The sequence below is a fragment of the Magnusiomyces paraingens genome, assembly GCF_902498895.1.
Source record: "Magnusiomyces paraingens strain CBS 517.90 genome assembly, contig: contig1, whole genome shotgun sequence".
NCBI classification, from domain to species: Eukaryota; Fungi; Ascomycota; class Dipodascomycetes; order Dipodascales; family Dipodascaceae; genus Magnusiomyces; species Magnusiomyces paraingens.
This window is the reverse complement of record NW_022474067.1, coordinates 1184226-1211874: the sequence shown is the minus strand read 5'-3', so window position 1 is coordinate 1211874 and position 27649 is coordinate 1184226. Positions and strand designations below refer to the sequence as shown.

Sequence of the window (27649 nt, the reverse complement as noted above, 5' to 3'; positions counted from 1 at the left end):
AGAGGCTGGGATGATACAAATATTTGTTAAATCAATTTTATCAAAAAAAAAAAAAAAAAAAAGCGTAAGCTGGATTAAAAAAAAAAAAAAGATTTCAATATAGCTATAAATAAAAGAAGAAATCTATTTTAATTTTTTTTTGTTTCAATGAGATTCTTCTTTAAAGGCCCAAATATATTTGTAAAAAACTTGTATAATTTTTTTTTTTTTTTTTTTTGTGTGTGCCATAAAAAAAAAAAAAAAAAAAAAAAAAGAAGAAAATTTAAAAAAAATAAAAAACGCGAGAAAAGAAATAAATCAAAACTGACTAAGCAGCACGTGATATATTACAAACAAAATATTATTACACAATTATATTACATACATATATGACATAATAATAATAGTAATAATTAAAACCGGGTAACATGGCTAGGTATCTTTCAATTTTTTTTTTTTTTGTTACATTTTCTCTACCTAAAAAATCAAGCTTATCAATCAGTTTATTGAAAAAAAAAAAAAAAAAAATTAAAAAAAAATTCTCTCGAGGCTTCCAGCAAATTCTCAACTGTTCTAAGTCTTTCCTATAAAAGAACCTAGAAATCCTTTCGATGTCTTCAAAACATCCTATAGATAATTTTAATTCTGATCCATCTAAAAAACAAAAAACAATGGCTGATACTATAGAAAATTCAAACGCTGCCACTGCTTCTACCACACAGGCTGAGCCTACCGATACTACTACTACTACTACTACTACTACTACTACTACTGATGAACATCCTGAAAAGTTCTTCAAGACCGTTAGCGAGACTGTCGAGGGTCTCAGAGACACTGGTGCTGAAGATGCTGAAGGTCACCCAGTTCAAGAAATTGAATCCATGTGCATGAATTGCCACAAAAACGGTACTACTCGAATGCTTCTCACATCTATCCCTTATTTCCGTGAAATCATCATCATGTCCTTTAGCTGCCCTCATTGCGGTTTCCGCAACTCCGAAGTTCAAGCTGCTGGTCAGATTCAAGAAAAGGGCTGTAAATATACCCTTCGTGTCGAAACACCCAAGGACTTGACACGCCAAATTATCAAGTCTGACTATTGTGCATGCAAGTTTGCAGAACTCGACATTGAAATTCCTGCAAAGCGTGGCCAGATTTCCTCCGTTGAAGGTCTTTTGAATCAAGTTAAGGAAGATCTTGAAGGTGATCAACCTTCTCGTAAGACCACTGATGAACATCTTTACAACCAAATTCAAGAAGTCATTGAAAAAATTAAAGCAGCAATTGCAGGACAAACACTTCCTCTGACTGTCATTCTTGATGATCCTTCAGGAAACTCGTGGATTGAGTTTGTCCCCGGTGAAGCTTCTCACAAATGGTCGCACGTTGAGTACTTCCGCTCAAACGAACAAAATTCTTTCCTTGGCCTTGATGTGGCATCGGGATCTGATCAACCACAAGAAACTAATCCCTCCGGTGCTTATGCCATGCAAACTTCTTCTCTTAACGATTATGTCCCCATGGGTACTACTGCTTCACAACAGACTGATAAGCCATCAGGTCTCCGCAACCAATCTGAATCTGCCCATGTAGCTTCTGCTGCCGAGGAAGACATCAATGGTGAAGTCCACACATTCGAAGTACCATGTCCTGTGTGCCACTATATTGCTCCTACCCATATGAAGGTTGTCAACATTCCCCACTTTAAAGACGTTATTCTTATGTCTCTGTCCTGTGACAAGTGCGGCTACAAATCTAACGAAATCAAAACCGGCGGTGCTATCCCAGCACAGGGCCGCAGAATCACACTTAAGGTCACCGACCCTGATGACCTTTCCCGTGATATCCTTAAATCAGAGACTGCCGGTCTTAAGGTTCCAGAATTACATCTAGATCTGACACCAGGAACTTTGGGTGGCCGTTTTACGACTCTTGAAGGTTTGTTGCGCCAGGTTCATGATGAACTCGAAACAAAGGTCTTTTCTGAAACTTCAGACTCTATGGAAGTTGAAACCAAAACTAATTGGACAAGATTTTTGAACCGTCTGGAGGAAGCAACAGATGGAAAAGTTGAATTTACCGTTGAGCTTGAAGATCCTTTGGCTGGCTCATACATTCAGAATCCCTTTGCTCCTGATCCAGACCCAAATATGACTGTTGAAGACTACGACCGTACTTTTGAACAGAACGAGGATCTGGGTCTCAACGATATACATGTTGACAGCAACCAACCCACTGAAACTACAGGAAACTAATTTATATTTATTTTTTATTATTGGCAAAAATATATTAATGACTAATTTATTTCTTCTCTTTAAATCTTGGTTGTAGGAACTTGAATCGTAGCAAGAAGACCCAACAAGGCGGTGCCTAATAACCCAACAAATCCCAGGGTCATTTTCACGGCATACCATGTTTCACGCTTCTTTTTATTATACTCGCGCTCAAACACAATGATGCCTCCAGGACCACCACCTCCAACAATAGACCAGCCCTGCTTTTCCAGCCGCATAATTGACTTGATATACTTTTCAGGACGCTCAATGTTTGATAACGTCGTAAACAAGTCTCGTGCAGGAGGCGGGGTTCCATAGGGAGAATCCTGGATTGGTGGGTAGTTAGTTCGAATGACCTTTTGAGCTGGTGTGAGTAACGCGTACTCCTTTGCCAAAGGTTCGCCAGAACTGCCACTTGTAGACCAAAAGCTGTCGACATACACAGGCGTGAAGAAATTTTTATTTCCAAGAGTTCGGGCCTTTTCACGATGAGCAAAGACTTCTTGTGAAAAACTAAACGCATTGGCCTGACGGAAGCGGTCATTGTCAGCACGGACGCGGTCAGCTTGTGCAAGACCTAGCGTTGCGTCAAGTTCTGCAATATCAGCATCGCTCAATTGTTGAGCCGCAGCTTCTCCAGATTCATGCTTGGTGTCATTCTCATCAGTATTGTCACGGTACCGGCTGCGGATATCAAGCGGCATGAGCTCTTCAATGTCCAAATCTTCCTTGACCACTCGTTCTCCGGAAGGCTTGATACGGTCACGAGTAGAGGGGCGGCCTTTGAATCCAGGGCGAGAAAGAACAGATTCGTCAGACATGAAGGTGAGAAGTCGCTCAAGGTCGACATCGGCACTGCGGTAATGTCCCAAAAGACCAGAGGATGTACTCTTGGGATCAAGGGGGGAAGATTCAGGCTTTACAAAGGGTGATGTAGATTTGGCAGATTCAGAAGGTTTGGTAGGCTCAACAGGTTTAGCAGATTCAGTGGGCTTGACTGGTTCAACAGGGTCCACAGAATGAAGAGATTTTGCGGGTTGAGCCGTTTCTTTAGACTCAGTGTGCTTTGAAAACCGTGTCACGTCAGGCTCAGTAGTATTGTCAAATTTCTTTTCAGATACCTGTTCAGTGATTTGAGAATTGACAGGTTTGGGTTCTGGTGACACAGATTGCTGTTGCTTCTGAAGCTTCTCAATTCCGTTAAACTCGGTACTCGAGGGGCTAGTAGAAGTTTCAGCCTTAGGTCTGATTTTACGCTTCTTGGGCTCTGGTTCCGGGCTCTGAGTCTTTTCGGGTTCCGGTTTAGGCTCAGCAGCCTGGGGCCGAATCTTCTTGCGTTTGCGCAGGGTAATCAAGTCAATTTCGTAATCGTCGTCATCTTCCTCAGTACTGGATTTCCGGGATACCGGGGTTTCAGAGGCCTTATTATTTTTAGGATTACTGGATGCTTCTTTGAAAAAGGAAGAAGAGTTTGATGTCGCCTGCGACCAGTTCTTATCTTTATAAGATGCGCGCCGGGCGTGGTTCACACGAGCATGGTGGAACCACCGCGAGGGAGCCCATGAGTCATGAGAAGCATCTCTGTTAGAAGCTGAAGTGCGACGCTGACAATATAAATAATTCCAGCCCGAAGCGACGTGATATTTAGACTGAAACTGGAGTAGAGCCCGATGGCGCCGCAGAATGTGTTCCTTCAGTGTAGACAAGCCATCAGGGACTGGAGATCTATGGGCCCACCAGTGGTTCAAGTTGTGTCTCCTAAGAGGCCTAGAAGCTGAGGATCTGAAAAATAGTTTCCAGAAACCAGTCATCTGTAAAGACATTAGTGTTTTGTAATATTGATGATAGTAATAAAGATAAATTAGAGAAAGAGAGAAAGAGAGAAAGAGAGAAAGAGAGAAAAAAAAAAAGTAGTTGTAGGTAAGAGTAAAAAAAAAAGTTTGATGGGATAATAACGTGTGGCGATAAGGCCATAATCTTATTATGCACGGTTGTACTATGAGATACGAACCAACAACATCCTTTTTATTTAATTTTTTTTTTAATTATTTATTAACTCCTTTATTCAATTATATTCGTTATTTTCTCGAATTTTCAGTCTTGTCACCAGAACCCTTCTCAGTCTCGCCATCAGCTCCTTCTGCCTTAGGTGTGTCGGCACCAGCAGCGTCAGATTTGGATGTATCCTTCTTCTCACCAATGGCTGAACTCTTTCTATTTTCTATCTTATTCTCAATCAGGTTGTGGAACGCAATAATGGCTCTCACCAGACTGCTCAAGTATACAATCATCATATCGTCGTTTGTCTTGACTGTAAAGGCCTTACCGTGGTCGTTTAATTCAGCACCAGTGCTAGCATCAGCTTGGGAAACTGAGGTCGTAGTGGAAAGATTAGGCAGCAGATTAAAAACATCCTGAAGTTTGCCCAAAATAACATGATTCACAGGCAGTTCGCCATCAAGCACCCGCTGTAGATACACAGCAATGTCCCGGATCCGGTGGTGAAGACCCTGGAGCGATTGGAGCTGGTTGGTGATACGCAGCGACAGAGAACCAGCAGCAGCATCACGAATGTCACGCAATAGGTGTTCGACACCAATTTCCTCAGCTTCTTCAGCCTCAATCGATGATGGAATATGCACAAATGTGCGTTCCGCCGAAGTACCATCGTCCTTAATTTCCTCAATGGCAATGTATGCATCAGTAGGAATTCCCACAGTCTTGGGTTGCACATCCACAATGAGCAGAAGTGGATTGGGTGTATACTTCTTGAATAATTCATTAATCTCAAGATCAGATCCACGCAGCTTAGGACCACTATGGTACCATCCAATGAGCTTCTCCTTGGCGTTAACTTTCTTAAACATGTCGCTCATAGCTTCAACGTAGTTGTGGTCCAAAAACCACACCGACGACTTCTTGTCATCCTCTTCAAATGGAACTGCAAAACTATTGGTCACCTTGACGGTCGACCCGCGAACGTCACCAAGAAGAACACCGAGCACGCGCTTCTTTGTGTCTTTGACGCTGCGGTTGTAGTGGTCCACCACCGACAGGAGAACCAGGGGGGCTACTGTGACATTTTTGTTTGAAAGTTGCGTTAATTCCGCAGACATTTTTTAACTGTTAAAATGAAGGGTATATATTAAACTAAAAGAGATGGGTATTCAAAGATTCAAATAATCTCTGAGTTTGTTTGTTTGTTTGACAATGGAGTGTTTTTGTGGAGATTTGCAAAAAGTTGCAAAGTTTTGGGTGGCGGCGGTAGCGTTGGCGGTTGGCAATTTCAGCGGTCTGAAATGTGCTGTGTGTGTATAAAATAGTCTAGTCACGTGAATATATTGACGACATGCTCGGAGTCGACGTTGAATTGACATTGAAAAGACATTAATAGAATAAAAATATTCTAAAAAAAGCTAAATTTCATTTAAATATATTTAACTATTAAAACATGATCCTTTCATATAAAATTAAAACCATTCTAAGATCATTGAAAATATCCTAAATTTCAAATTTCAAAAAAATTCGCTTCAAATTCTCAAATGATCACGTGACTGATTCACATAAAACCTTTTCCAAGTGCTTTTTCCGCCACCGCTCAAATCTCACAACTTCAACATTACACTGATGCCTTTTGGTCAACTCGTCATCGGCCCACCAGGGTCTGGAAAGTCTACCTACTGTAACGGTATGCAACAGTTTTTATCAGCTATTGGTAGAAAGACATCTGTTATAAACCTTGATCCAGCAAACGACCGTATATCATACCCATGTGCACTGGATATTCGCGACTTTACACGACTGGAAGATATCATGTCTGAACTCAACCTTGGTCCTAATGGCGGTATCATGTATGCTTTGGAAGAGGTTGAAAACTCATTAGATGATTTTGTTAATATGATTGAATCTCTTGGAAAGCAAGACTATTTGATTTTTGATTGCCCAGGCCAAGTCGAACTTTTTACTCATCATTCAGCCTTGCAACAGATCTTTAAAAAGCTCGAAAAAATGGATTACCGTTTAGCCGTAATTCACCTCGTCGATTCATATTATATCACATCTCCTTCTCAGTACATTTCTATTTTACTGTTAGCACTCCGCAGTATGCTTCAGCTCGATCTGCCTCACATCAATGTGCTTAGTAAAATCGATCTTTTAAAAAACTATGGTGAATTACCAATGAGTCTCGACTACTACACGGAAGTACAAGATCTATCATATATATTTCCACACATTGAAGCAGAACAAAAAACAGTTCTGGGGAAACGTTACGCCAAACTTACGGAAGCTATTGCGGAAATGGTCGAAGACTTTGGTCTGGTATCATTTGAAGTACTCGCTGTTGAAGACAAAAAGTCCATGATTCATCTCTTAACAGTTATTGACAAAGCTACAGGTTACATGTTTGGATCTACAGAGATTGGAGGCGACACTGTTTGGACTGAAGCCACACGCCAGGGCGGGTACTTAGGCATTGTGCAGGATATCCAAGAACGGTGGATCGACCACAAAGAAGAGTATGATGAGGCTGAGGAAGAAGAGCGTGAAGAACTTTTCAAGAAAGCTGAAGAAGAATCTCGACCGCTGACCGAGGAAGAAGAATGGGATGCTGCTTTAAAGCAGTGGGAAAAAGAAGGCGGGGCCAAGATGAAGAAATAAAAATAAATAGATTGTATATACCGAAAAATAGAATGAAAAAAAAAAATTAATAAAAAAAAGATTTAGTAATTAAGCGAGAAATTCCTCGACTTTTTTAATGGTTTCTTTGGCAGCAACATTGTCTTCCTCGTTATCCGATTCCTGTGTTTGTTAGCATGAACTTTTTAAGTGTATAAAATTTACTTACACCAGCTGCCTTTAAACCTTCAAGTGTTGACTGGATCTTTTTGCGGATCTCAGGGACCATCTTTTTAGTATCTTCTAAAACCTCAATCTAATCAGAGTTAGATGGATCATGGTATTTTAATTGTACAAACATACCTGCTTCTTAATCTCATATTCATCAGCTCCAGCTTCTCTCAGAGCCTGAATTCGAATCTCTTGTTCCTGGGCTTCTTGAAGATATAATCCTTCCTCTTTAACGAGACGATTAAGAGCGTTGATCTTGATTCTCAGTGGAGTCGGGGCCATTTTATGCGTATGTGTTGTTTTTGGTGTTTGTTGTCAAAAGATGGTGGTAAATAAATAAAGCGTCTCAAAAAAAAAAATGGCACGCCGCAAAATTACGTAATTTGAGTATGAAAAATCACCTACAAAATCTTTTTCTTATTCTTCCATCTTATTCTACAACCATAAACAATGTCTATTAACCCCGCAGATTACGTCAAAAGCTTTTCGATAGCGCTGATATCGGAGCTTAGTGAAAGTATAGCTCGCAAGCGCGAAATCGCGGTAACACGTCAAAATGAACTTCAACAAGCTCGCTCTCTTGCCGCCGCTAGCGAGATCCAATCCAAAAGCGAGCCTATTATTGTCCATCTTGGTGGCGATTATTATGCTTCGTTACCACCCCAAGAAGCTTTGGCATCTCTAGATCGCATGATATCAACTCATCAATCACACATTGATCGTTATGATAAACAGCTTGATTCTGCTCAACGCGCCACAGTTGATTTACAACGGATAGCTGACGAGGTTGAAGCTCAAGAAGAACAAGATCGTAAAGATCCACTACCGAAAACAGTCAGCGATGCCCTTTCCAGCGGTGCAATTGTTGATGCTATTGGAGATGATCCATTTATGACCGAAGATGGTCTTCCCATTATGGAGATTGTTGAAGAGTTAGATGATGATGATAACATTACATGTGAGTGCTTATTATTATTATGAGAGATTAGAAAACTTACTAATTTTATTAGCAACGCAAGTGCGCCCCCAGAAATCGCTCGAACTGGCTCAGTTCGCTAATGATAAGCTTGCTAGTTTACTAGAAAACCGTGACGATTTGTTACTAGGAAGCCAACAGCAACAACCCAATGCTGAGATGATAGAGGGTAAGGTAGTTTTTGGCCCTGTTAAACCCGATTGGATGATAGAAGGCAAAGAAAATCCATATGCTCGACGTCGAATTAAAGCTGGAGTTCCCGGTAAAAGCCAAGTGGCTGATAAACCGGCTAAAAGTATAGAGCTTACAAAAGATCAACCACAAGTTGAAGTCCCAGTCAAAGACACCTTCAAAGCTTTAGTCGAACCCCCTATTAAACCAGCCGAGTCATCTGAAAGTGACGCAGAAACAGATTTATCTGCAGCAGAAACAGATTCGTCAGTTAGTCAAGCTCCTGATGACGTGCCCTACAATGCCGAAGAAGCAGCCATTCCTAGATCGGATCTACTTGAGCTCGAAATTATTGCCAACGATCTTGATGATGAATCTGATTTTGATGGTGGAGATGTGCAAATTTACGATGATAACGAACATGACTATGACAACGACGATGACGAGGAAGATGAAGATGAAGATGAAGACGAGTTTGGTAGAACTAGAGGCACTCTTTTCCCCATGTCTATGGCCACACGTATTCAAGAAGAACTAAACAGAGTTCGTGGCCAGACTACTACGGTTGAGACTACCAAAGATATTGAGGTCTCTGGAGAAGAAGAAGAAGTTGAAGAAACTCATGAAAAGAAGAAGGAGGTACGGTTCAGCGAGGTTATTTCTGTTAAGCGCTTTGATAAGAACCCACCAAAAAAGAAGCCTGCACATTCTTCTGGTATGATTTCGACGCAAACCAACTTTGAACCTCTCAACGATGCTGACACTTTTGAGACTGATGCACCTACTCATCCTCGCATTGTGCCTCGTGTTACTCCCAGAGCAGCCATTGTTACGCGCACTGGGCCTCCGGCACCAACTTCTTCTATTTACACGGCCTCGCGAACTCAGCCTTCTATTGTGCAAGCGCGTATAGGTCCCCAACCACCAAAGAAACCGGTACATGCAAATACAACTACAACTACTACCAGTGATTCGGAAAAACCCGCACGGGTGTCGCGGTTCAAGAGTGAGCGAGCCGCCGCGGGTATCAATTTTTTTCCCAAGCCGCACATTCCTGATCCGGCGGCTACAGCTGCTGCACTAGCTGTTGCAGCAAAACCTAAAAAGTCAGACACTTCGTTTTCACCTGTAAGCTTTACAGTCATTGAACGTGAACCTACTATTGTTGAAAGACATAAAAGTGAACCTAGCGAGTTAAATCTCAGTTTGAAAAAAACATTACAAACTGCCGACCACAAGGGGACTTTAAAGCATTTGCAAGTGGAAGAAAAAAAAGCTGCTGCCACAAAAGCGAAACCTCTAAACAAGGCTCCTAGTACGTTAAAGACATTTTCGAATGCACAGATAGTGAAGACTGCCGCTGCTAAGGCTGAGCCTCTTAAACCTGCACCTAAAACATCAGTTGTTAAAACTGCAACTCTCAAAACTTCTCCAACAAAATCATCATCTATAAAGAATTCTTCTCCTAAAGTTTTGCAGACAACCATTACTCCTGCTAAGACCACTCCAGTTGCCCCTAAAGTCCCATCAGGGCCTTCTAAGTCGAATGCCCCCAATGGAAAGTTCCAACCACTTCCTCCAAAAGCGCGTGCGCCAGCTCGTGAAGTTCCGGCTGCCAAACCACCGGCTGCCAAAGTACCGGCTGCTAAATCACCGGCTGCCAAAGTACCGGCTTTAAAGAAAAATACTACACCAGTACCCATTGTTTCAGATCCCAAAGACATTCCCAAGAAAGTATCAAGGTTTAAGGCGCAAGCCAGCAAAAACAGACCGCCTCAGTTTCCTGTTTCTAGTCGTATCGAAGAGCTTGAATCTAAAGTTATAGAAGACAAGATTGTGGAGAAAGAGATTCAGGAAGTTGTGGAAGAGAAAAAATCCCAAGAAAAGCCTAAAGTTGTTGTGGAAGAAAATTCACAACAGATAGAAGATACCGAGGATGGCATATATAGCCGTTATCAAGAAGCTTCTGGATCTGTAATCAATCCCGCTTTAATTAATGGGTTACGGTCAATTATTCCAGCAGAAGTATTGAAAAAGGCCAATGAATACTACAAAGAATCGTTGATGACGGAAGAAGACTTCATCAAGGCACATCTTGGAGAGCAGACCAAAGAAGAAGAGGAAAAGATGAAAGAGCAAACAGAGAAAGAAGAAAAAAAGCGAAAAGAAGAAGAAAAAAAGGAAAAAGCACGTCCAGTATTGGCGCAGACTCTTGTTGAGCGAGAAACTGCGCCCGAAATTGATGCACGAGGCATGGGCTATCTTCCTGACCACTTGATAAAAGCTAAAAAGAATGGTGTTGCCAAGAATGATGATAAAGAAGATGAAGATGATATTGATTACGATGACGAAGAGGATGAGGATGATGGTGATGATGATGATGATGATGATGATGATGATAACCAAACCTATTCAGTGAGCCGGCGAGAACTCATGGAAGAATACCAAAAGGCACGACAGTCGCTCATTTACTCGACCGGTGGATTTGGCAAAACACCTGAAGAATTAGAGATAGAGCCTGTTGAAGAGGAAGAGGCTCTTGGGGCAAGGAAAATGAGCCGTTTTAAAATGGCACGTTTGTCTAACCGCAGATTTTAGAAAATAGAATAACTTTGAGATATTGAACTGAACTTTTTTTTTTTTTTTTTTGGAGAACATTTGCACAGAATGATAGAAAGATAAACTATCATTCCGAGTAATGAATGACCTTTGTGGTTTATAATCTCCTAGATTGATATGAAGGTTTCTGGCTTGTGAAGACAGAGCATGGCTCTAATATATTTTCCCTTTTCAAGGCTCGTTTCCCTTTATACATTTTTTTCTAAAAAAAATATATATTTTTAATTCAAAGATCATTTTGATTTTAAATTAAGAAAAAAAAAACAGGTGTCTATTTGGAATATATATATACCAGTTTTCACATTATTCAAAATGTTACATGTTTCTTTACAACCTCATGAATCCAAGAGGGGGACTACCTCACATTTATGTGACCGGCAAATAATGAGATTTTAATCTCAAGCCCTCATCTTTGACCAGATAGGTTTTCGTTTTAAGTGGTGATACAAAAGCATATATTACGTAGGGATAAGGGTTGACATGGGTGTAGATTAGAAAAATCACTCCTGAATTATTAAAACTTCAAGAGAACTAGAGGGTTAGGTGAAAATATTTTGTTAAACTCTTCTTTCAAAAACAATTTTTTTTTATAACTTACTATTCTACTACAAACATCTTTTTTCAGGTAGATCTACACTAATATTTTCTGATCTCGGCCCATAGTCAACCGATGTTTGTGGTAGTCAATATGTGGATTTACAAAAAAAAAAATAGCTAATCAGAGAAACTGTTATATATTGTATTATTCTATCAAATATTTGCATCAGTGTTATTTTCCGGTCCAAACTTATGAAGCTTGAAACCTTTCCCACCCCATGTTCCATTGCGTTCCTTTTCTGAGGCCCATTCTGTAACCTCACGCGTAAAAACCTTGCCAGGGTTAAGCAATTCATACGGATCCAAAGCCATCTTAATGGTATGCATAACGTTAATAACGTCGGTTCCAAGTTCATCTGCAAGATACTTGACTTTGCCCATGCCAATGCCATGCTCGCCTGTGCAGGTTCCTTCAAGAGCAAGGCCACGGTAATTGACATTCTCAGCAATTTTCTTTGCAACCTCAGCATCCTCCGGTGTGTCACTATAAATGACACTTGCGTGAAAGTTACCATCACCGACATGGCCGAGCGAAGATCCAAAAGCAACGCCAGAATCTTTAAGGTCCTTTTTGGTGGCTTCGATAAGATCTGCAAGCTTAGACATTGGCACAGCCACATCTGTAGTGTAGATTTTAGCGTCCTTAGGACCGAGGGCCATAGAAGACCAAAGAGCCTCTTTGCGAGCCGCCCAAATTTGTTGTGCTTCGGCATCGTTGCGAGCAAAATCAAAAGAAGAGGACTGGTATTTTGATGCGACCTGGCGAGCCTTTTCAATCTGTTCATCGACAAATGCATTTGAACCGGAAAATTTAAAAAGAAGAGTAGCTTGTTCCTTCCATTTACGCTCAGTGGAGTTTGACTTGTTAATAGCCCACATTTGAACGTCATCCATAAGTTCGACACAGTGAACTGGGATGCCAGCACGGATAATTCCAATGGCAGCACTGGTAGCCAAGCGCTCAGATGGGAAAGTAGATAATGCAACTGTAGTGCGATCAGGAACAACAGCTAGTTTGACTGTGATTTCAGTGATAAGACCAAGGGTTCCTTCAGATCCTGCAAACAAGTGGTTTAAATTATACCCCGCAGATGTTTTGCGGGGTCTACCGCGTGTTTTGATGATAGTACCATCTGCCAAAACAACAGTGAGGTTGACAATGTGATCACGCATGGGTCCGTAGCGAACGCAATTTGTACCAGAACAAGAAGTCGAAACCATGCCGCCAATTTTGGCAATTGGACCAGGGTCGACTGGGAAAAACAAATCAATGCCTTGGGATTTTAAATGTTGGTTTAGGTCCATCCAGCCTACACCAGGTTGAACAGTAGCGTCAAGATCATCGGGTCGAATAGCAAGAATTGCACTCATATGTGAAAAGTCAATGCAGATACCGCCGTGAGGAGCTGAAAAGTTGCCTTCAAGAGAAGATCCACCTGAAAAGCCAATCATGGGGAGTCTATACTTGTGGCAGATTTTGGCAATGCGAGAGACTTCTTCAGTGGATTCTGGATAAACTATGGCAATGGGGTTACGTTCAATGTTGATGGTAGACCATTCAGAATATCCGTGGCGTTTGAGCTCTTCGGGGTCAGTAGATACTCGGTCGTTGAGAAATTCTTGAAATTCTGGGAATGCTTGCGCAAGCTCAGCAGCACCGCCGTACTTTCTAACAGGCCAGAACTTATTTATTGATTCTGGACGGAGTACGCTTTCATCTCGAAACGCTGATTTTGCATAATAGTATGTTGCTGCTGAAGCTGCAGCTGCTGAAACTAGAGAAAAAATGAAAGTTGAAGATGACGGGAAAGATTGTTTGGTAGTCGATGTTTGTTTGATAGTGTTTCTGCGAGCTGAGACAGAAAAGAACCGAGTTAGATGGCCTTTTGGTGGTGCTCTAGTGAGCCATCTGAGCTTTTGAAAATCCATTTTTTTGTTGATTTGAAGTAAAAATTGAAAATTGAAAAATGAAAAATGAAAAATGAAAAATGAAAAAAAAAAAAAAAAGGAAAACAAGATGAGAAAGGATTCACTATTTATGCAAAATTTCAATCTCATCAGTTTAACTGGATCATAAAAGTGATCGGGTTGCCCGAATAAGAACCTTCGGATCGGCTTTGAAAGGCATTTTTTGGTCTTTTGGAAGCCCCCCACAGGTTTATAATGTGTTGAATATTCATTATATCGCCATATCTCGTGAAATGGTGAGGGCAACCCGGTTTTTTTCTGTCTGAGTTCTAATGATCATCAAGCTTATAAGGCTGACCGGGACTTTTGGTGGGGGGTTTCCACATTTGTTCCAATACCTTGAATTTAATAATAATTTAATACAATTTTAATATAAACTCATCATTACATAATCATATTAATCCAATTAAGCCGTTCTCTCTATCAAGTGGTACCCGCTAGATGTTTCAACAACATGGCTGACCTCGCCGGGTTTGAGGGCAAAAGCAGCATCTTCAAACTCTTTTTGCATGACTCCACGCTCAAAGTAGCCGAGATCACCGCCCTTGCGAGCGCTAGAGCAATCAGATTCCTTTGTAGCGATTTCACCAAGAGACATTGCACCCGAACGAATCCGGGCTTCATGGCCTAACAGAGTAGACAAGGCCTCTTCCTTTGTTCGAGTGATTTCCTTTTCTTTCCAAGATGATGGTCTACGAGAATCCTTGTGCTTGATGAGTAAGTGGCTTGCACGAATCTTCTCGCCATTTGTTGATGGCGGGGCAGGAGGGACCGAAGCTTTGGAGTGGTACTTAGACATGTACGTCTTGAGTTTCTCTGTGTCAGTGTTGGCGGGGGGTTCCCACAGCGACTCTCCTGTGGCCGGGTTGTGATAGTACGGCAGGTTGCGCGACCGCGACTGTCTGATTTCCCAGCCTTCAGGAAGACCAGATTCTGAGATTGGTGGAACAGGGGACGACTGTTAAAAGGTCAGATATTTGTTTCAAGGAGAATTGAGTTAATATGAACATACCATTTTTTTTTAGGACAGGTGTGTAGTTATAGTTAGAGTGGATTGGGTACTGATGGTGATTATGATGGCGTGAAGAAGAAAAAAGAATAGGTTTAGAAGAGAGAGACAAAAGGAGGAGAGAAAAAAAAAAAAAAAAAAAACGGTGGCACAAAAGTGGGCCTTAAGTTTGACGTGGTAAAGCATACTATCACGTGTGTGTTTATATTTTAAGTATCATATATTAAATTGTAAGTGTTAAGTATCAAGTATTATGTTATAAATAGTATTTAATATTATGTAATTTTTAATTATAATTAATTGTTACGTAATTTTATTAACGTTAATTTTAATTTTTGTTGGCCATTTAAAATCTCCTTTTTTTTTTTCTCTACACTTTTTTTTTTTTTTCACCACCACAACTAACCTCCCCCTCCTTAAAATATTTAAAAAAAAAAATTTGCCAGCTGTAGACTTGCAAAAGTATTAAAAACTACACTGTACTTTCTTCACTGGTAATCCATACATAGTAAAACAAACATTTTCTTCTTATTTCTTATTATCAAGTAAAACTTTTTTTTTTTTTCTATTTGTACAAAACTCTCATGTCGCAAGACGAGATCGAGGCCATTCGGCAGGACTATCTCACGTCGCTGCAGGACCTAACATCCAACTCGCGACCCATTATCTCTACCCTCACAATCATTGCCCAGGAAAACATACATGCGGCCAAAGCAATCACTAAAACTATTGAGGAGCATATATCTAAGGTACGTCTGAGAGTTCAAACGTTGTATAGTTTTATTATTATCATTATTATTATTATTATTATTATATTTTTTTTTTATTTTTTACAGCTAACTTTTTTTTGGCTTTCAGTGTTCACCCCAAAATAAACTCTATGGGCTTTATCTGCTAGACTCCATTTGTAAAAATGTTGGCAAGCCATACACAATCTACTTTGGCTTAAATCTATACATGGTATTTTGTGATGCATATACTCTTGTCAATGATTCTATTAGACGCAAAATGTATGAGCTGTTTCTGACTTGGAAACAACCCACTGCTAATGGAACACTTTTGTTTGACTCGGTGCCTATGAATAAGCTTGAAGCGTTTTTGAACAAGGCACAGGGAATTAAACCACATTTACCAGCGATGCCTCAGCAGCAACAACAACAGCAACAACAACAACAACAGCAACAACAACAACAACAACAACAACAACAACAACAACAACAACAACAACAACAACAACAACAACAACAACAACAACAACAACAACAACAACAACAACAACTACTACTACTACCAGCTGGTTCCGATAAAGACCGGGAAATGTACCGTCAAATGAAGGCGTTTTCTGCCGATATTCCCATGTCACAAAAAGACCTGCTACAGCATATTGAAAGCCTGTTACATTTGGCTGAACAACGTCGCATTACAGATCCTTCAGATGAAAACACGCCAATGCAAATCAACATTTTGAATCAACTTAAGGATCAACTAGCCAACAAGGTATTCCAAGCAGATGTTTTGGGAATGATTCAGAAACAATTAGCTTCGTATACAAGTGAAGAACTAGAGCGGTTCAAACGTGAAGAACCAGCACAGCAGGCTGCATTATCTAAACCAATTCCTACAGGACCCGCATCGGGTTCTCCGACTCAGGCACAACAGCTACTACAGCATCAGCATCAATTGCAACTACAGCTACAACTACAGCAACAACAATCAGCATTAAATCGCAAAAACAAACGACAAAAAGTGAAAAATTCACCGCAAAGCCAAAACCAACAACTCAACTTGACACCTGAACAGCTGCAACAACTGCAGCAAATTGTGTCCATGTCGAATCAACAACAACAACAGCAGCAGCAGCAACCACAGTATAATATGATGCATCAGCAGCAAGTGTATCCAAACGCTGCAAGCACACTAATGGGTAGCAATTCTTACCTGATGAATGATATGTATAACCAGCAGTCTTTGCCTCTGCAGCAGCAGCTGCAGCAGCAGCAGCAGCTCCCACCACCGCAACAGCAGTATGCGCCCAATTACGATCTGCTGTCTGCATTACAGGGAATTGCCAACATCCAGGCAGCGGCAGCAGCGGCGGCTGCTGCCAATGTAGTTGCGCCTGCACCTATTCCGCCGAAACCGTATGTGACGCAGCCATATGGCGCGCAAACTGGGCGGGCTGGTTTACGGGGGAACCATGCCGCGCGAATGTACAGCACACCGATTCCCACAGGGCCTGCAGGCCAAACGGGTGCATTGCCCTATGGTGTGGGGGCCTCTCCAGGATCTCTTGGAGGCAATGGAGTAAGCAATGGAGGAGTGGGAACAGGAACAGGAACAGGAAGTAATGGCAGTGCTAATGGGGCGGGCAAGAAAAGTGGGGAATTGAGTGCATTGTTGCAGACAGTAGAGTTGACGGAAGAGTCTCTGAACAAGCCTCGAGGAGATTTGATTGGGTTGTTGTACAGTAGTATGCCAAAACGGTGCAGTACGTGCGGGAAACGGTTCCCGGACACAGTTGAAGGTCGGAAAGTGCGAGAAGCACATTCGGACTGGCATTTCCGGGTGAATAAAAAGCTACGGGACGAGAATTGGACACAAGTGCGGTCGTGGTTTTTGACAGAAGAGGAGTGGATCAAGTATAAAGATGAGAGCGAGACTCAAGTTGCACTAATTGTGCCCATGACTGCAACTGTTGCAGGAACCGCAATTGGCGCGCTGAGTAGTCGGAATCGAGGACGGGCCCGTGCCCGTGGTAAGAATAAAAACCGAGCTGATGGTGGAGATTTTTCTCCTACTTCTACTACTGTTGGAGGGTCTACAAATGTTAGTTTGGTTGGGTCTAAGCCGTCTTTAGGATCCAATTCTTCTTCTTCTTCTTCTTCTTCTTCTTCTTCTTCTTCTTCTTCTTCTTCTTCTTCTTCTTCTTCTTCTTCACTCGGAACTACCAACCAACGAGGAGGAAAGACGGGTGCGCAGGACGTACCTTCTCTTGCGAAACTGACACCTGCTCAATTACAGGCCAAGTACGTTCTTGTTCCTGGAGACAAGTCAGTTGTGGCGCAAGGATGTGGTATCTGCCGGGAGAAGTTCAAAACCTCATTTAATGCTGATGCTGAGGACTGGGTGTGGCGTAACGCAGTTCACATTTTGGGTCGGTACTTCCACGCGACTTGTTTTGCAGAGGCGGAACGCGGTGGTGGGAATGATTTTCTGAAGCGGGTAGGTGAAGGACCCTCATCATCATCATCGTCGACGTCGTCGTCATCGTCATCGTCGTCGTCGTCATCATCATCATCATCGTCATCATCATCATCTGGTCAGCCTTTGGCTCAAGATTCGGCACCGGTTTCGGCACTAACTGCAGCACCACCCAATCTTCCTTCCGCACCTACCGCGGTTACTAGTGGAAGTGCAACAACATCTTCTTCTTCTTCTTCCTCTGCGCCCATACTTGACCTTCCTGGAGGAATTGACTTGACGGCAATTTTAGCCTCCGTTAAGCGGAAACGCGAGGAAACCGAGTAATTCCAGTAACTTGACAAGAAGAAATAAATAAACCATTTTTAAAGAGAATAAAAATAGAATAAAAAAATAAAAAAATAAAAAACCGTGAATAAAGAAATCATTTTTTTTTTTAGAAAAATCATCAAAACATTATTTTTTTTATAGACAAACAACTGTACAATTAATATATTTATTTGGCATTCTCAAAGCACTTGAGGATGGATTGCCAAACAACCTTGGGGTCTTGGGCAGCATCGACACCAGCCCAGATGCCAGTCTTCTTGTAGTAAGAGACGACAGGGGCGGTCTGAGCGTGGTAAGTGACAAGACGCTTCTTAAGAGCATCGGCATTGTCATCAGAACGCTGGACGAGGGGCTCGCCAGTGATATCATCCTTCATGTCCTCCTTGGGGGGGTTGAAAAGACGGTGGTAAGATCTGCCAGAAGCAGGGTGGACGAGACGGCCAGTGATACGGGCAACAAGCAGGTCATCCTCAATCTGGAGTTCGACAGCCTTTTGGAGGGGAGTCTTACGCTCCTCAAGCATGGTATCAAGGCGCTCGGCCTGGGGGATAGTACGGGGGAAACCATCAAGGATAAAACCGTTCTTGCACTCGGCATTGTTTTCAAGCTCGTTCTTAATCATATTAACCATGATTTCATCAGAAACAAGGCCACCCTGGTCCATAATCTTCTTGGCCTCAACACCAAGAGCAGTCTTTTGGGCAACCTGAGAGCGCAGCATATCACCGGTAGCAAGGTGGCATGCACAGAACTTCTCCTTGAGGTTAGGGGCCTGAGTACCCTTACCGGCACCGGGGGGGCCAATGAGGACCATGCGGATAGACTTAGGGACTTGAGCGGCGGGGTGGAAAAGGGCGTCGGCCTTTTCCTTAAGCTGGGACTCGAGCGAAGAGACCTTAGCCTCGAGGTCAGCGATGATCTTCTTGAGTTCTTCTGGTTGAGACATTGTGGATATATGGATTTAAGGATTAATTGATTAAGAATAGAGAGAGAGAGAGAGAGAGAGAGAGAGAGAGAGAGAGAGAGAGAGAGAGAGAAAGAAAAGAATTAAATATAAAAAAAAAAAAAAAGGAAAAAAAATTTTCTGGGGCAAAAATGGGCGGGAAAGGCGGAGGTTTTAAGTATTTTTTTTTTTTTTTTGGTTTGGTTTGGATAGGTTGGTGGTGGTGGTGGGGGATTGATGGATGGTGATGGATGGATGGAGGGGTTGTAAGGAAAAGACAAAAGAAAAGATTTTAAAAAAAAAAAAAAAATGAAAGAATTAAAAAATGTAGCCAATAAAAAGATGCCATTCTTTCCAGTGAAAATTCAAAAGAGTATTATAGACACACGGCCAAAATTTACATCATACCAATTGGTAAGTTTAATATATATTAAGTAATATTGAAAGTTACTGTAATATTTCGGTGTAATGGAAGAACTAAAGATACCCGGACGGCATTAATATATCCGCGGATCTATATTATGTAATCTAGTAAAGATTACTAATAATAACAGCCGCATAGACCTGCCTCAAGTTTAGATTTTTCCACGGCTGGAAAAAAAAAAATTAAAATAAAATAAAATAAAATAAAATAAAATAAAAACAAATTTGCCTTGTGAAAATTTTATTTGCCGCGCACACACAAACACAAAAAAAACCCGACCCGGAACATTTTGATACCCCAACGACTTTATATACCAGTCAATAAAATATATATTTAATATATATTTATATATATATAAAAAAAATGGCTTCAACTAAAGATACCCAGGTCGGTGCTTCGGGTCCTGCCTTGGCCACAGATGCCGTTCTCAAACCTTCAGTCGCTCTTGACGATGCCATTGAAGTCTCTGGAGTTGATTTTGATAAATACTCAAAGGATAAGCCCATTTCAGCAGCCGATCTTGTTGCTGGAATGAAGAACATGGGATTCCAGGCCACCAACCTTGGTGTTGCTTGCGATATTATCAACGAGATGCGTGCATGGGAAGGCACACATCCAGATACCGGCGAGAAGCAAAAGACTACCATTTTCCTCGGATATACTTCCAACCTCATTTCGTCGGGTCTCCGTGAAACCCTCAAGTACTTAGTCAAGCACAAAATGGTTTCAGCCATCGTCACAACCGCCGGCGGTATCGAAGAAGACTTTATCAAATGTCTAGCTAAAACCTATGTCGGTGACTTTGCCCTTCCTGGTGCCGAGCTTCGTGACAAGGGTCTCAACCGTATCGGCAACTTGCTGGTGCCCAACGACAACTACGTCAAGTTTGAAGAGTGGATCATCCCCATCTATGACCAAATGCTGAAGGAACAAGAGGAAGCTGCAGAAAAGCGTCTGGGTGCCGGCTGCGATGTTAACGATGCTGAGTCGCCGGCTTGGTGGACGCCCTCAAAGCTCATTGCACGGCTCGGTAAGGAAATCAATGACGAAGATTCAGTCTATTACTGGGCCTGGAAAAACGACATTCCTGTTTTTTGCCCTGCCATCACAGACGGTTCTCTCGGTGATATGCTCTTCTTCCATACTTACAAGGCCTCTCCACGCCAGCTACGTCTCGACATTGTAGCCGATATTCGTAAAATCAATTCTCTTGCCATGACAGCTCCACGCGCTGGTATGATTATTCTTGGCGGTGGTATCATTAAGCACCACATTTGCAACGCGTGTCTCATGCGCAACGGTGCAGACTACGCCGTCTATATCAACACTGGTCAGGAGTTTGACGGCAGTGATGCTGGTGCTAGACCTGACGAAGCCGTCTCATGGGGGAAGATTCGTGCAGATGCAAAGAAAATTAAAATCTATGCCGATGTTACTCTCGTCTTCCCATTGATTGTAGCTGCAACTTTTGCAAGCGGCAATTGATAAATGGATTTCTCTTTAAAAAAAAAAAAAAAAAAAAAAAAAAAAACCGTTATACGTTTATAAGCATTTTACGAAATAGTCATTGAAAAAAAAATTACACATAAAATAGTAAAATAGCTACCATTAGAAAACATTTAGTAAATTAACGGTACAAACGGCAACCTAAGAATTTTTTATTTAACAGTCTCTTTGGAAAAAAAAAAAAAACCCGATCACTTAATAGGTAGTTCACTTTAGTTACAATTGAAACAGAAAAAAATCAGAAGCACTCAAAAAAAAAAAAAAAAATTTGTTAAGGCAAGTAAATACACAACAAAAAATAATTGCATGATCCGACCCGGGATCGAACCGGGGACCTTCTGCGTGTAAAGCAGACATCCTAACCGACTAGACCATCGGACCACTTTCTTGTTGTTACTTAGCATAATACTATAATTAAATCAACAAAATAAGAATTCAAAAAATTAGAAGACTTTGTTTTTTATTATATTTGGTATTTAACAATTTTATTTCTTTGTATACTGGCTGAAAGACTTATTTTTGTGCTGTTCTAGATGCAATGTTGAAGTAAAATTAAAAGTTCATTATGAAAACGAAAAGATATATAGTAAAAGCTAAAATAATGGGCGCAGATACTGACGTTATATAATTCTATAAATCTTGAATGAAAAAGAAATTAACAAACAAACAATTTCTGAAAAAAATCTGATTGAAAATCCAAGGAAAAAAAAAAGGAAAATGAGTTTTTTTTAATCAACAAGATATGTTTGGGCAATTAGGGAACCTTTGTTCGGAGTGACATTTTGCTTTTTTAAAATATACTTTTCTAAAATAAAGCCAAAAAATTAAAAAAAAAAATATGGTATTTCTAAAATTATATGAATTTTTTTTAATGCTAATTTACACACAAGATGCGGGAAAAATCAGGGACCCCCATACTAAAATACACACAAAGAATATTACGTAACATATAGTAAATCCAACTTGCTTTCTTCTTAAAAGAGAACCGATTAAAAATGGTGTAAACTTTCAATATTCCACAAGGGCAAGGGTTATAAGACTTTTCTAAACCACCTTTTTTCTTATTTTTTCTATATTTTCAAAAGTCCAATTTTTACAGAAAATGGTGCAAAATCTTAAGCAAAACTTATAGCGTTATTTTTTTCTTTGAATTTTTTTTTATAATTAAAGATTATAAAAGAATGAAAGACTTTTAATTTACCAAGTGTGTAAAAAAAAAGGTATTTTATTCAAAAGTCCATTATTCTTTAAACTTTTGGTTATATACACTTGGTTTTTTCGATTTTACTTCTACCACCTAACAAACCATTATAAATTAACATATTAGTGTAGTAGAAATATTTTAAAATTATATATTGAAGATCGATATAGTCAAGTTTTATTAATGATAAATACATGTATTTATCATAACTTTACAGTTAAAAAGAAGTAATTGTGAAATAACTCTTGAAAATTTTAAAATTTTAAATTTTTAAACCCACTAAACACTGTTAATTTGAAGTATATATTGTAAATTATAGTCGTCATAACTATTAAAAATGAAATCGAAATAACAATTTAACCAACTTTTTATACGGAAACTTCTATTATATTTGTTTTTTTACCAAGTAGTTTTGTCAAGATACAAGATATCGTTTTAATTTTTGTTTAATTTTTTTTTACACCACCAACAAACGACTAATCCCACGCATTACCACCCCAAAATTAGCTTACATAATCTTCCAACGTTAACAATTTTTTAGGCACTTAGGACCACTGTAAAAGATTGTCAACCTAACATGCCAAAACACAACCATCATAACAAAATGATATTCTTATCTGAAAAAAATTGCCAAAAATTATTTAAAAAAATACATTTTAAATACAAAAAATTGATTCGACCCAGGATCGAACTGGGGACGTTCTGCGTGTTAAGCAGATGCCATAACCGACTAGACCATCGAACCATAAATCATATCTAGAACACCTTATATTGCATACATAAAGGGCACTATGTTTTAATTACCATAGTGAATAGCAGTAGAATATAAAATAATGGCATCAGGACTTATTTTCGGGCTGTTGGAGATGCAATGTTGAAGCCAAAATTAAAAGTTTAATATGAAAACGAAAAGATATATAGAATAAACAAGAAGGATAGCACAGATGCTGATGTTATATAATTCTATAACCCTTGAATAAAAACAAACAAACAAACAAGAATATAAAATAATGGCATCAGGACTTATTTTCGGGCTGTTGGAGATGCAATGTTGAAGCCAAAATTAAAAGTTTAATATGAAAACGAAAAGATATATAGAATAAACAAGAAGGATAGCACAGATGCTGATGTTATATATAATTCTATAACCCTTGAATAAAAACAAACAAACAAATATATGCAAAATTTAAACAAAGAACATGTATTAAATCATTATTTTTACTTCATATATATATACTTAAGTTTTCACAATAATATTTTATTCTGGTATCAACATTTGTATTTTCTATACCCTTCAAATAGGCTCTGATATCTCGTTATAACGAGATAATTCTAAAATAAAAATAATTTCAAAAAAAAAAGTCTATTTTATTTATATTTATTTACTTTAAGAGAAATTAATTTTTTAATAAAAAAATTAGAAAAAAATGACATCATTTAATGTCTATTGCATACATCTATATCTAGTAATGACTGAAACTAATATCTTTGGGCGCCAAAGTTTTTATAGCCTGTGAAAAACTAAGTATTAATACTGAAATACCTAGGCTCGTTTTTTCGTTTTTTCGTTTAATTCTTTTTATTCAAGGGTTATAGAATTATATATAACATCAGCATCTGTGCTATCCTTCTTGTTTATTCTATATATCTTTTCGTTTTCATATTAAACTTTTAATTTTGGCTTCAACATTGCATCTCCAACAGCCCGAAAATAAGTCCTGATGCCATTATTTTATATTCTACTGCTATTCACTATGGTAATTAAAACATAGTGCCCTTTATGTATGCAATATAAGGTGTTCTAGATATGATTTATGGTTCGATGGTCTAGTCGGTTATGGCATCTGCTTAACACGCAGAACGTCCCCAGTTCGATCCTGGGTCGAATCATTTTTGCATATCTAATTATTTGATATTATTTTTTTTGTTTGAAAACTTGTTGTTTAGGAAATTTTCTTGTTTTTTTTTCATTTTTTGCAAAATCAATGTCGAATTGTGTTGGGGGGATGGAAGATGTTGAGAAACCTTATACACTTAGTGATTATATAAGCTTGCAGAGTCAATTTAAAAAAATAAAAAAAAATATTAGGTTCATGGTTTAGCGTATCACTGGCAAGGTAAGAAATTGAAAAAGTAGAAATAACAGTACAACAAAATAAAAATCTTCTGCTTTTTTTCAATGATTAAAAAATGTAGAGATCTCTTGTTACCAAAAAACTTTACAAATACAAAATCAGCTAAAAATATCTAAAATTATTAGGAAATTTTAACTAAAGGTTGATACACATTTTCTAAGGATGTTTGTTAAAAACATTTCATATTACAATATGTGTACATATCCCTGAACATTTTTGAGGTGTGGTATTATTGCTGTCACAATTAAACCTCAAGAAATTATAGTTAATAGGAAAAATACTACTAACTAATTTCATTGCTTAAAATTTTTTCTAAAATATACAAGAAGAAGGAACCAATGATTTTTTACAATTTTTTCATAGTAAAAACATTGAGGTAACCTAGGATACCTTTTTACTGAAACTGTTTTTAAAAGTGTGCAAAGAATTAAAATATATTTTAATACGTCCAAAATGAAAAATACAGATTATGGTTCCATCAATGTTATCAGAAATAATTTGGCTCTTCAATTGAAACATTTGAAGCTATTATTTATCTCATATAATAAATGTATAGGTGATTAATCCAAAGATAAGGTGGTATGTGGATAGACAGAAGTAAAACATCAGTTCAAAAAATATATACTAAAATTCCTCTAGACCTTACATTTTGACCTTCAATTTTATAAAATATATAATATGAAAGAATCAGAATAAAAAAATATAGTGATTTAAAGAAAGAAAAAAAAGAAAAAAAAAACTTTGAGAGACAGGCTTTTCAGTGGTTATATTAAAATTTAGCTACAATCCCAACCACAACAACAACCCTAATCCTAACCCTAATTTTGATCCTCATCACCAACCTGGACTAACAACCTACCAAATACTTGTCCATGATTCCCTTTTACAATTAGCATTTAAGCTTGACCGTAAGTAGTTGTGTATTTTCTCATTCTAAAATCTATTTATTATTATTAATTTTTTTAAAATAGTATTCAATATCTTCAATTTTAGAATGTTTATAAATAGTTTAAGACTTATACTTCAATGAAGAGTATGAACAATTATAATACTAGGCTAGCTTTCTAAGAATTATATTTTAGCATGTGACAAGTATGGATAGTTAAAAAAAACCCACAACAAGATCAATGATATATTGATTTTTTTAATTTATTAAAAAGATTTCCATAAAAAAAAGATTTATTTTCACTGAAGAAAATTGTAAGGAGGTATAAATAAAAGTGATTTCCCCCGTCTTTTTGATTCTTATTTCTTTTCTTTTACCATTAACTTTTCTCAAATTTTTTATTCTTTTTTATTTTTTACCTCTAGAAATATCACCAGGACCATATACTATCATTTACTACTATTAACTAGCATCTACTTTTATCGACTATAATCAGTTATCATTTACTATCATCTACTATCATCTACTATCAACTACTATCAACTACCATCATCTACTATCATCGACTACCATCTACTATCATCTACTGTCATCTACTGCTATCAACCATGATTGATAACTATTTCCCATACCACACTATTCATAAACACTTTCCCTCACATTTGTTCACTATTATACTTTCAACATGTTGCAGTCGTTTATTGGTAAGTCTTCTTATGTCAACATACCCAATGCACCCTATGCCTAAGTTATTGATCTAACACTCTAATAGACAAACACCCCCTAGACTTAACATCGGGGGTCTAGAGTCATATCAAGCCATCAATAATTCCTTTATTGTTGAAGCCTACTTTTTGTAAGTTTTCATATACCAACGCATCTAATATTTAGGTTCGTAATCTAACTCTCTACTAGAAAAAATACACAATAGGCTTGAGGTCAATGTTAAATGATCAGCGTTTGTTAACATAGGTTCCTTTGTAAACGAGATGATCAATATGAATATACCACAGAATGTCCCAAACCTGATATCTCATCCAAGGTATATTCGAGGGACTTATAATTATGGTTATTCAGATGTGACGACTTCAAATTCATCGACGATTTCAACTACTACTTCACCTACCACCACCACACTATCACCACCATACTATCACTACCTCACTACCACTACCTCACTACTACCACCTCACTACCACCACCTCACTACCACCACCTCACTACCACTACCTCACTACCACTACCTCACTACCACCACCTCAGCACCATTTACAACATTATTATATCGACCTATTATGCTTTCAGTTATTCAATGTTTTGATGGTTGGTCGCAGAATAATCAAGGAGTGCCGACCTTGACCCTGCATATTGACCACCTTTTGGATTACCAGAGGAACCACGTTTACCATTGATGAAAGTGTGAGTCAGCCCCTTTGTCGATTAAGTTGTGTTGTGGTGAATCGACCCATTGTGCTTTCAGTTATTCAATGTTTTGGTGGTTGGTAGCAGATTAATTGAAGAGTGTCGTCCATACCCTTCCCTATTGACCACCTCATAATTGTGTTATTCAGTTGAGAAATTCCAATAAGAAGAAGTCATATTTGATAATAATAATGAACTATGGAGTCATAAATAAAAGGCCGTCCTCCTGCCTTTTTGATTTTTTTTCTTTTCAACTTTCATTCATTCTTCCTAGCACTTTTTATTTTATTTTTTTTATTTTTCTATGCTTTTATTTTTTTTTCATTTTTATTCCCCTTTTTTTTTTTTTTTTAACCTACACCTTAACAATTATATCACCATCTACCACTATCAACTTTAATTTACTATTACCAACAATATACCACTATTTGCAACCAGGAATTACGATTATCATTATTATCACTATTATCACTATTATCAATTATGATCTATTATTTACTATCCCATAAGATATTCATAAACTCTATCGTCCACATTTTTTTAAATTATTACTTTCAACATGCTGCAGTCTTTCTTTGGTACGTCTACTTATTCAAATGCACCCAATACTTAGGTCATTGATCTAACCTTTTATTAGACAATCATGCGACTCACTCAACCTCAAGGCTATACTGTCATTCTTTACCACAATTGATTTCGTTATTGTTGCAGTCGTCTTATGGTAAGTCTACTTATTCCAATATACCTAATACTTGGTCATTGATCTAACCCTTTACTAGACAATCATGCGATTCACTCAACCTCAAGGCTATACTGTCATTCTTTGCCACCATTAATTTCGTTATTGTTGCAGTCGTCTTTTGGTAAGTCTACTTATTCCAATATACCCAATACTTAGGTCATTGAACTAACTTTCTTTTAGATTTACATGCGATTCACCCAACCTAAAAGGTATACAGTCATGGTTCTCCTCAAAAGGTTCCTTTACCGACACCTTAATCAAAGTGACTTTTTCTATCTGTTGTTAATGATGATATATTCAACATTGTGGACAAATCTTGTATAAACTAATGGAACTGGTGAACGTTGTTTCTGACAACCTGCATCTACAGCCACAACTACCACTTCTATTACCACTTCAATTAATCGACTCCAACA

The 27649-nt window shown here is 38.7% G+C and overlaps 12 protein-coding genes across 12 annotated transcripts; 6 read left to right on the top strand and 6 right to left on the bottom strand.

Annotated features, from left to right (window-relative positions):
- Positions 1–650: 650 nt before the first annotated feature.
- SAPINGB_P000365 (uncharacterized protein) lies at positions 651–2234 on the top strand (the record flags this gene model as incomplete). Its single annotated transcript, XM_031995089.1, has 1 exon — positions 651–2234. The coding sequence occupies one exon, from the start codon at positions 651–653 to the stop codon at positions 2232–2234; it is 1584 nt and encodes a 527-aa protein (XP_031850980.1).
- A 59-nt stretch (positions 2235–2293) lies between these two features.
- On the bottom strand, positions 2294–4078 carry SAPINGB_P000364 (uncharacterized protein; the record flags this gene model as incomplete). The annotated part of the gene is made up of 1 exon (XM_031995088.1): positions 2294–4078. One exon carries the CDS (start codon positions 4076–4078, stop codon positions 2294–2296), a length of 1785 nt encoding a protein of 594 aa, XP_031850979.1.
- A 255-nt stretch (positions 4079–4333) lies between these two features.
- Positions 4334–5371, bottom strand: SAPINGB_P000363 (uncharacterized protein; the record flags this gene model as incomplete). Its single annotated transcript, XM_031995087.1, has 1 exon — positions 4334–5371. One exon carries the CDS (start codon positions 5369–5371, stop codon positions 4334–4336), a length of 1038 nt encoding a protein of 345 aa, XP_031850978.1.
- A 511-nt stretch (positions 5372–5882) lies between these two features.
- On the top strand, positions 5883–6914 carry SAPINGB_P000362 (uncharacterized protein; the record flags this gene model as incomplete). Its single annotated transcript, XM_031995086.1, has 1 exon — positions 5883–6914. One exon carries the CDS (start codon positions 5883–5885, stop codon positions 6912–6914), a length of 1032 nt encoding a protein of 343 aa, XP_031850977.1.
- Positions 6915–6983: 69 nt separating this feature from the next.
- SAPINGB_P000361 (uncharacterized protein) lies at positions 6984–7385 on the bottom strand (the record flags this gene model as incomplete). The annotated part of the gene is made up of 3 exons (XM_031995085.1): positions 6984–7055; positions 7102–7188; positions 7236–7385. 3 exons carry the CDS (start codon positions 7383–7385, stop codon positions 6984–6986), a joined length of 309 nt encoding a protein of 102 aa, XP_031850976.1.
- A 168-nt stretch (positions 7386–7553) lies between these two features.
- SAPINGB_P000360 (uncharacterized protein) lies at positions 7554–10848 on the top strand (the record flags this gene model as incomplete). The annotated part of the gene is made up of 2 exons (XM_031995084.1): positions 7554–8061; positions 8114–10848. 2 exons carry the CDS (start codon positions 7554–7556, stop codon positions 10846–10848), a joined length of 3243 nt encoding a protein of 1080 aa, XP_031850975.1.
- A 771-nt stretch (positions 10849–11619) lies between these two features.
- Positions 11620–13395, bottom strand: SAPINGB_P000359 (uncharacterized protein; the record flags this gene model as incomplete). Its single annotated transcript, XM_031995083.1, has 1 exon — positions 11620–13395. The coding sequence occupies one exon, from the start codon at positions 13393–13395 to the stop codon at positions 11620–11622; it is 1776 nt and encodes a 591-aa protein (XP_031850974.1).
- Positions 13396–13840: 445 nt separating this feature from the next.
- Positions 13841–14449, bottom strand: SAPINGB_P000358 (uncharacterized protein; the record flags this gene model as incomplete). The annotated part of the gene is made up of 2 exons (XM_031995082.1): positions 13841–14392; positions 14447–14449. 2 exons carry the CDS (start codon positions 14447–14449, stop codon positions 13841–13843), a joined length of 555 nt encoding a protein of 184 aa, XP_031850973.1.
- Positions 14450–15027: 578 nt separating this feature from the next.
- On the top strand, positions 15028–17971 carry SAPINGB_P000357 (uncharacterized protein; the record flags this gene model as incomplete). The annotated part of the gene is made up of 2 exons (XM_031995081.1): positions 15028–15192; positions 15302–17971. 2 exons carry the CDS (start codon positions 15028–15030, stop codon positions 17969–17971), a joined length of 2835 nt encoding a protein of 944 aa, XP_031850972.1.
- Positions 17972–18140: 169 nt separating this feature from the next.
- Positions 18141–18920, bottom strand: SAPINGB_P000356 (uncharacterized protein; the record flags this gene model as incomplete). The annotated part of the gene is made up of 1 exon (XM_031995080.1): positions 18141–18920. The coding sequence occupies one exon, from the start codon at positions 18918–18920 to the stop codon at positions 18141–18143; it is 780 nt and encodes a 259-aa protein (XP_031850971.1).
- A 784-nt stretch (positions 18921–19704) lies between these two features.
- SAPINGB_P000355 (uncharacterized protein) lies at positions 19705–20826 on the top strand (the record flags this gene model as incomplete). The annotated part of the gene is made up of 1 exon (XM_031995079.1): positions 19705–20826. The coding sequence occupies one exon, from the start codon at positions 19705–19707 to the stop codon at positions 20824–20826; it is 1122 nt and encodes a 373-aa protein (XP_031850970.1).
- Positions 20827–27050: 6224 nt separating this feature from the next.
- SAPINGB_P000354 (uncharacterized protein) lies at positions 27051–27439 on the top strand (the record flags this gene model as incomplete). Its single annotated transcript, XM_031995078.1, has 4 exons — positions 27051–27069; positions 27129–27212; positions 27271–27354; positions 27414–27439. 4 exons carry the CDS (start codon positions 27051–27053, stop codon positions 27437–27439), a joined length of 213 nt encoding a protein of 70 aa, XP_031850969.1.
- Positions 27440–27649: the final 210 nt, after the last annotated feature.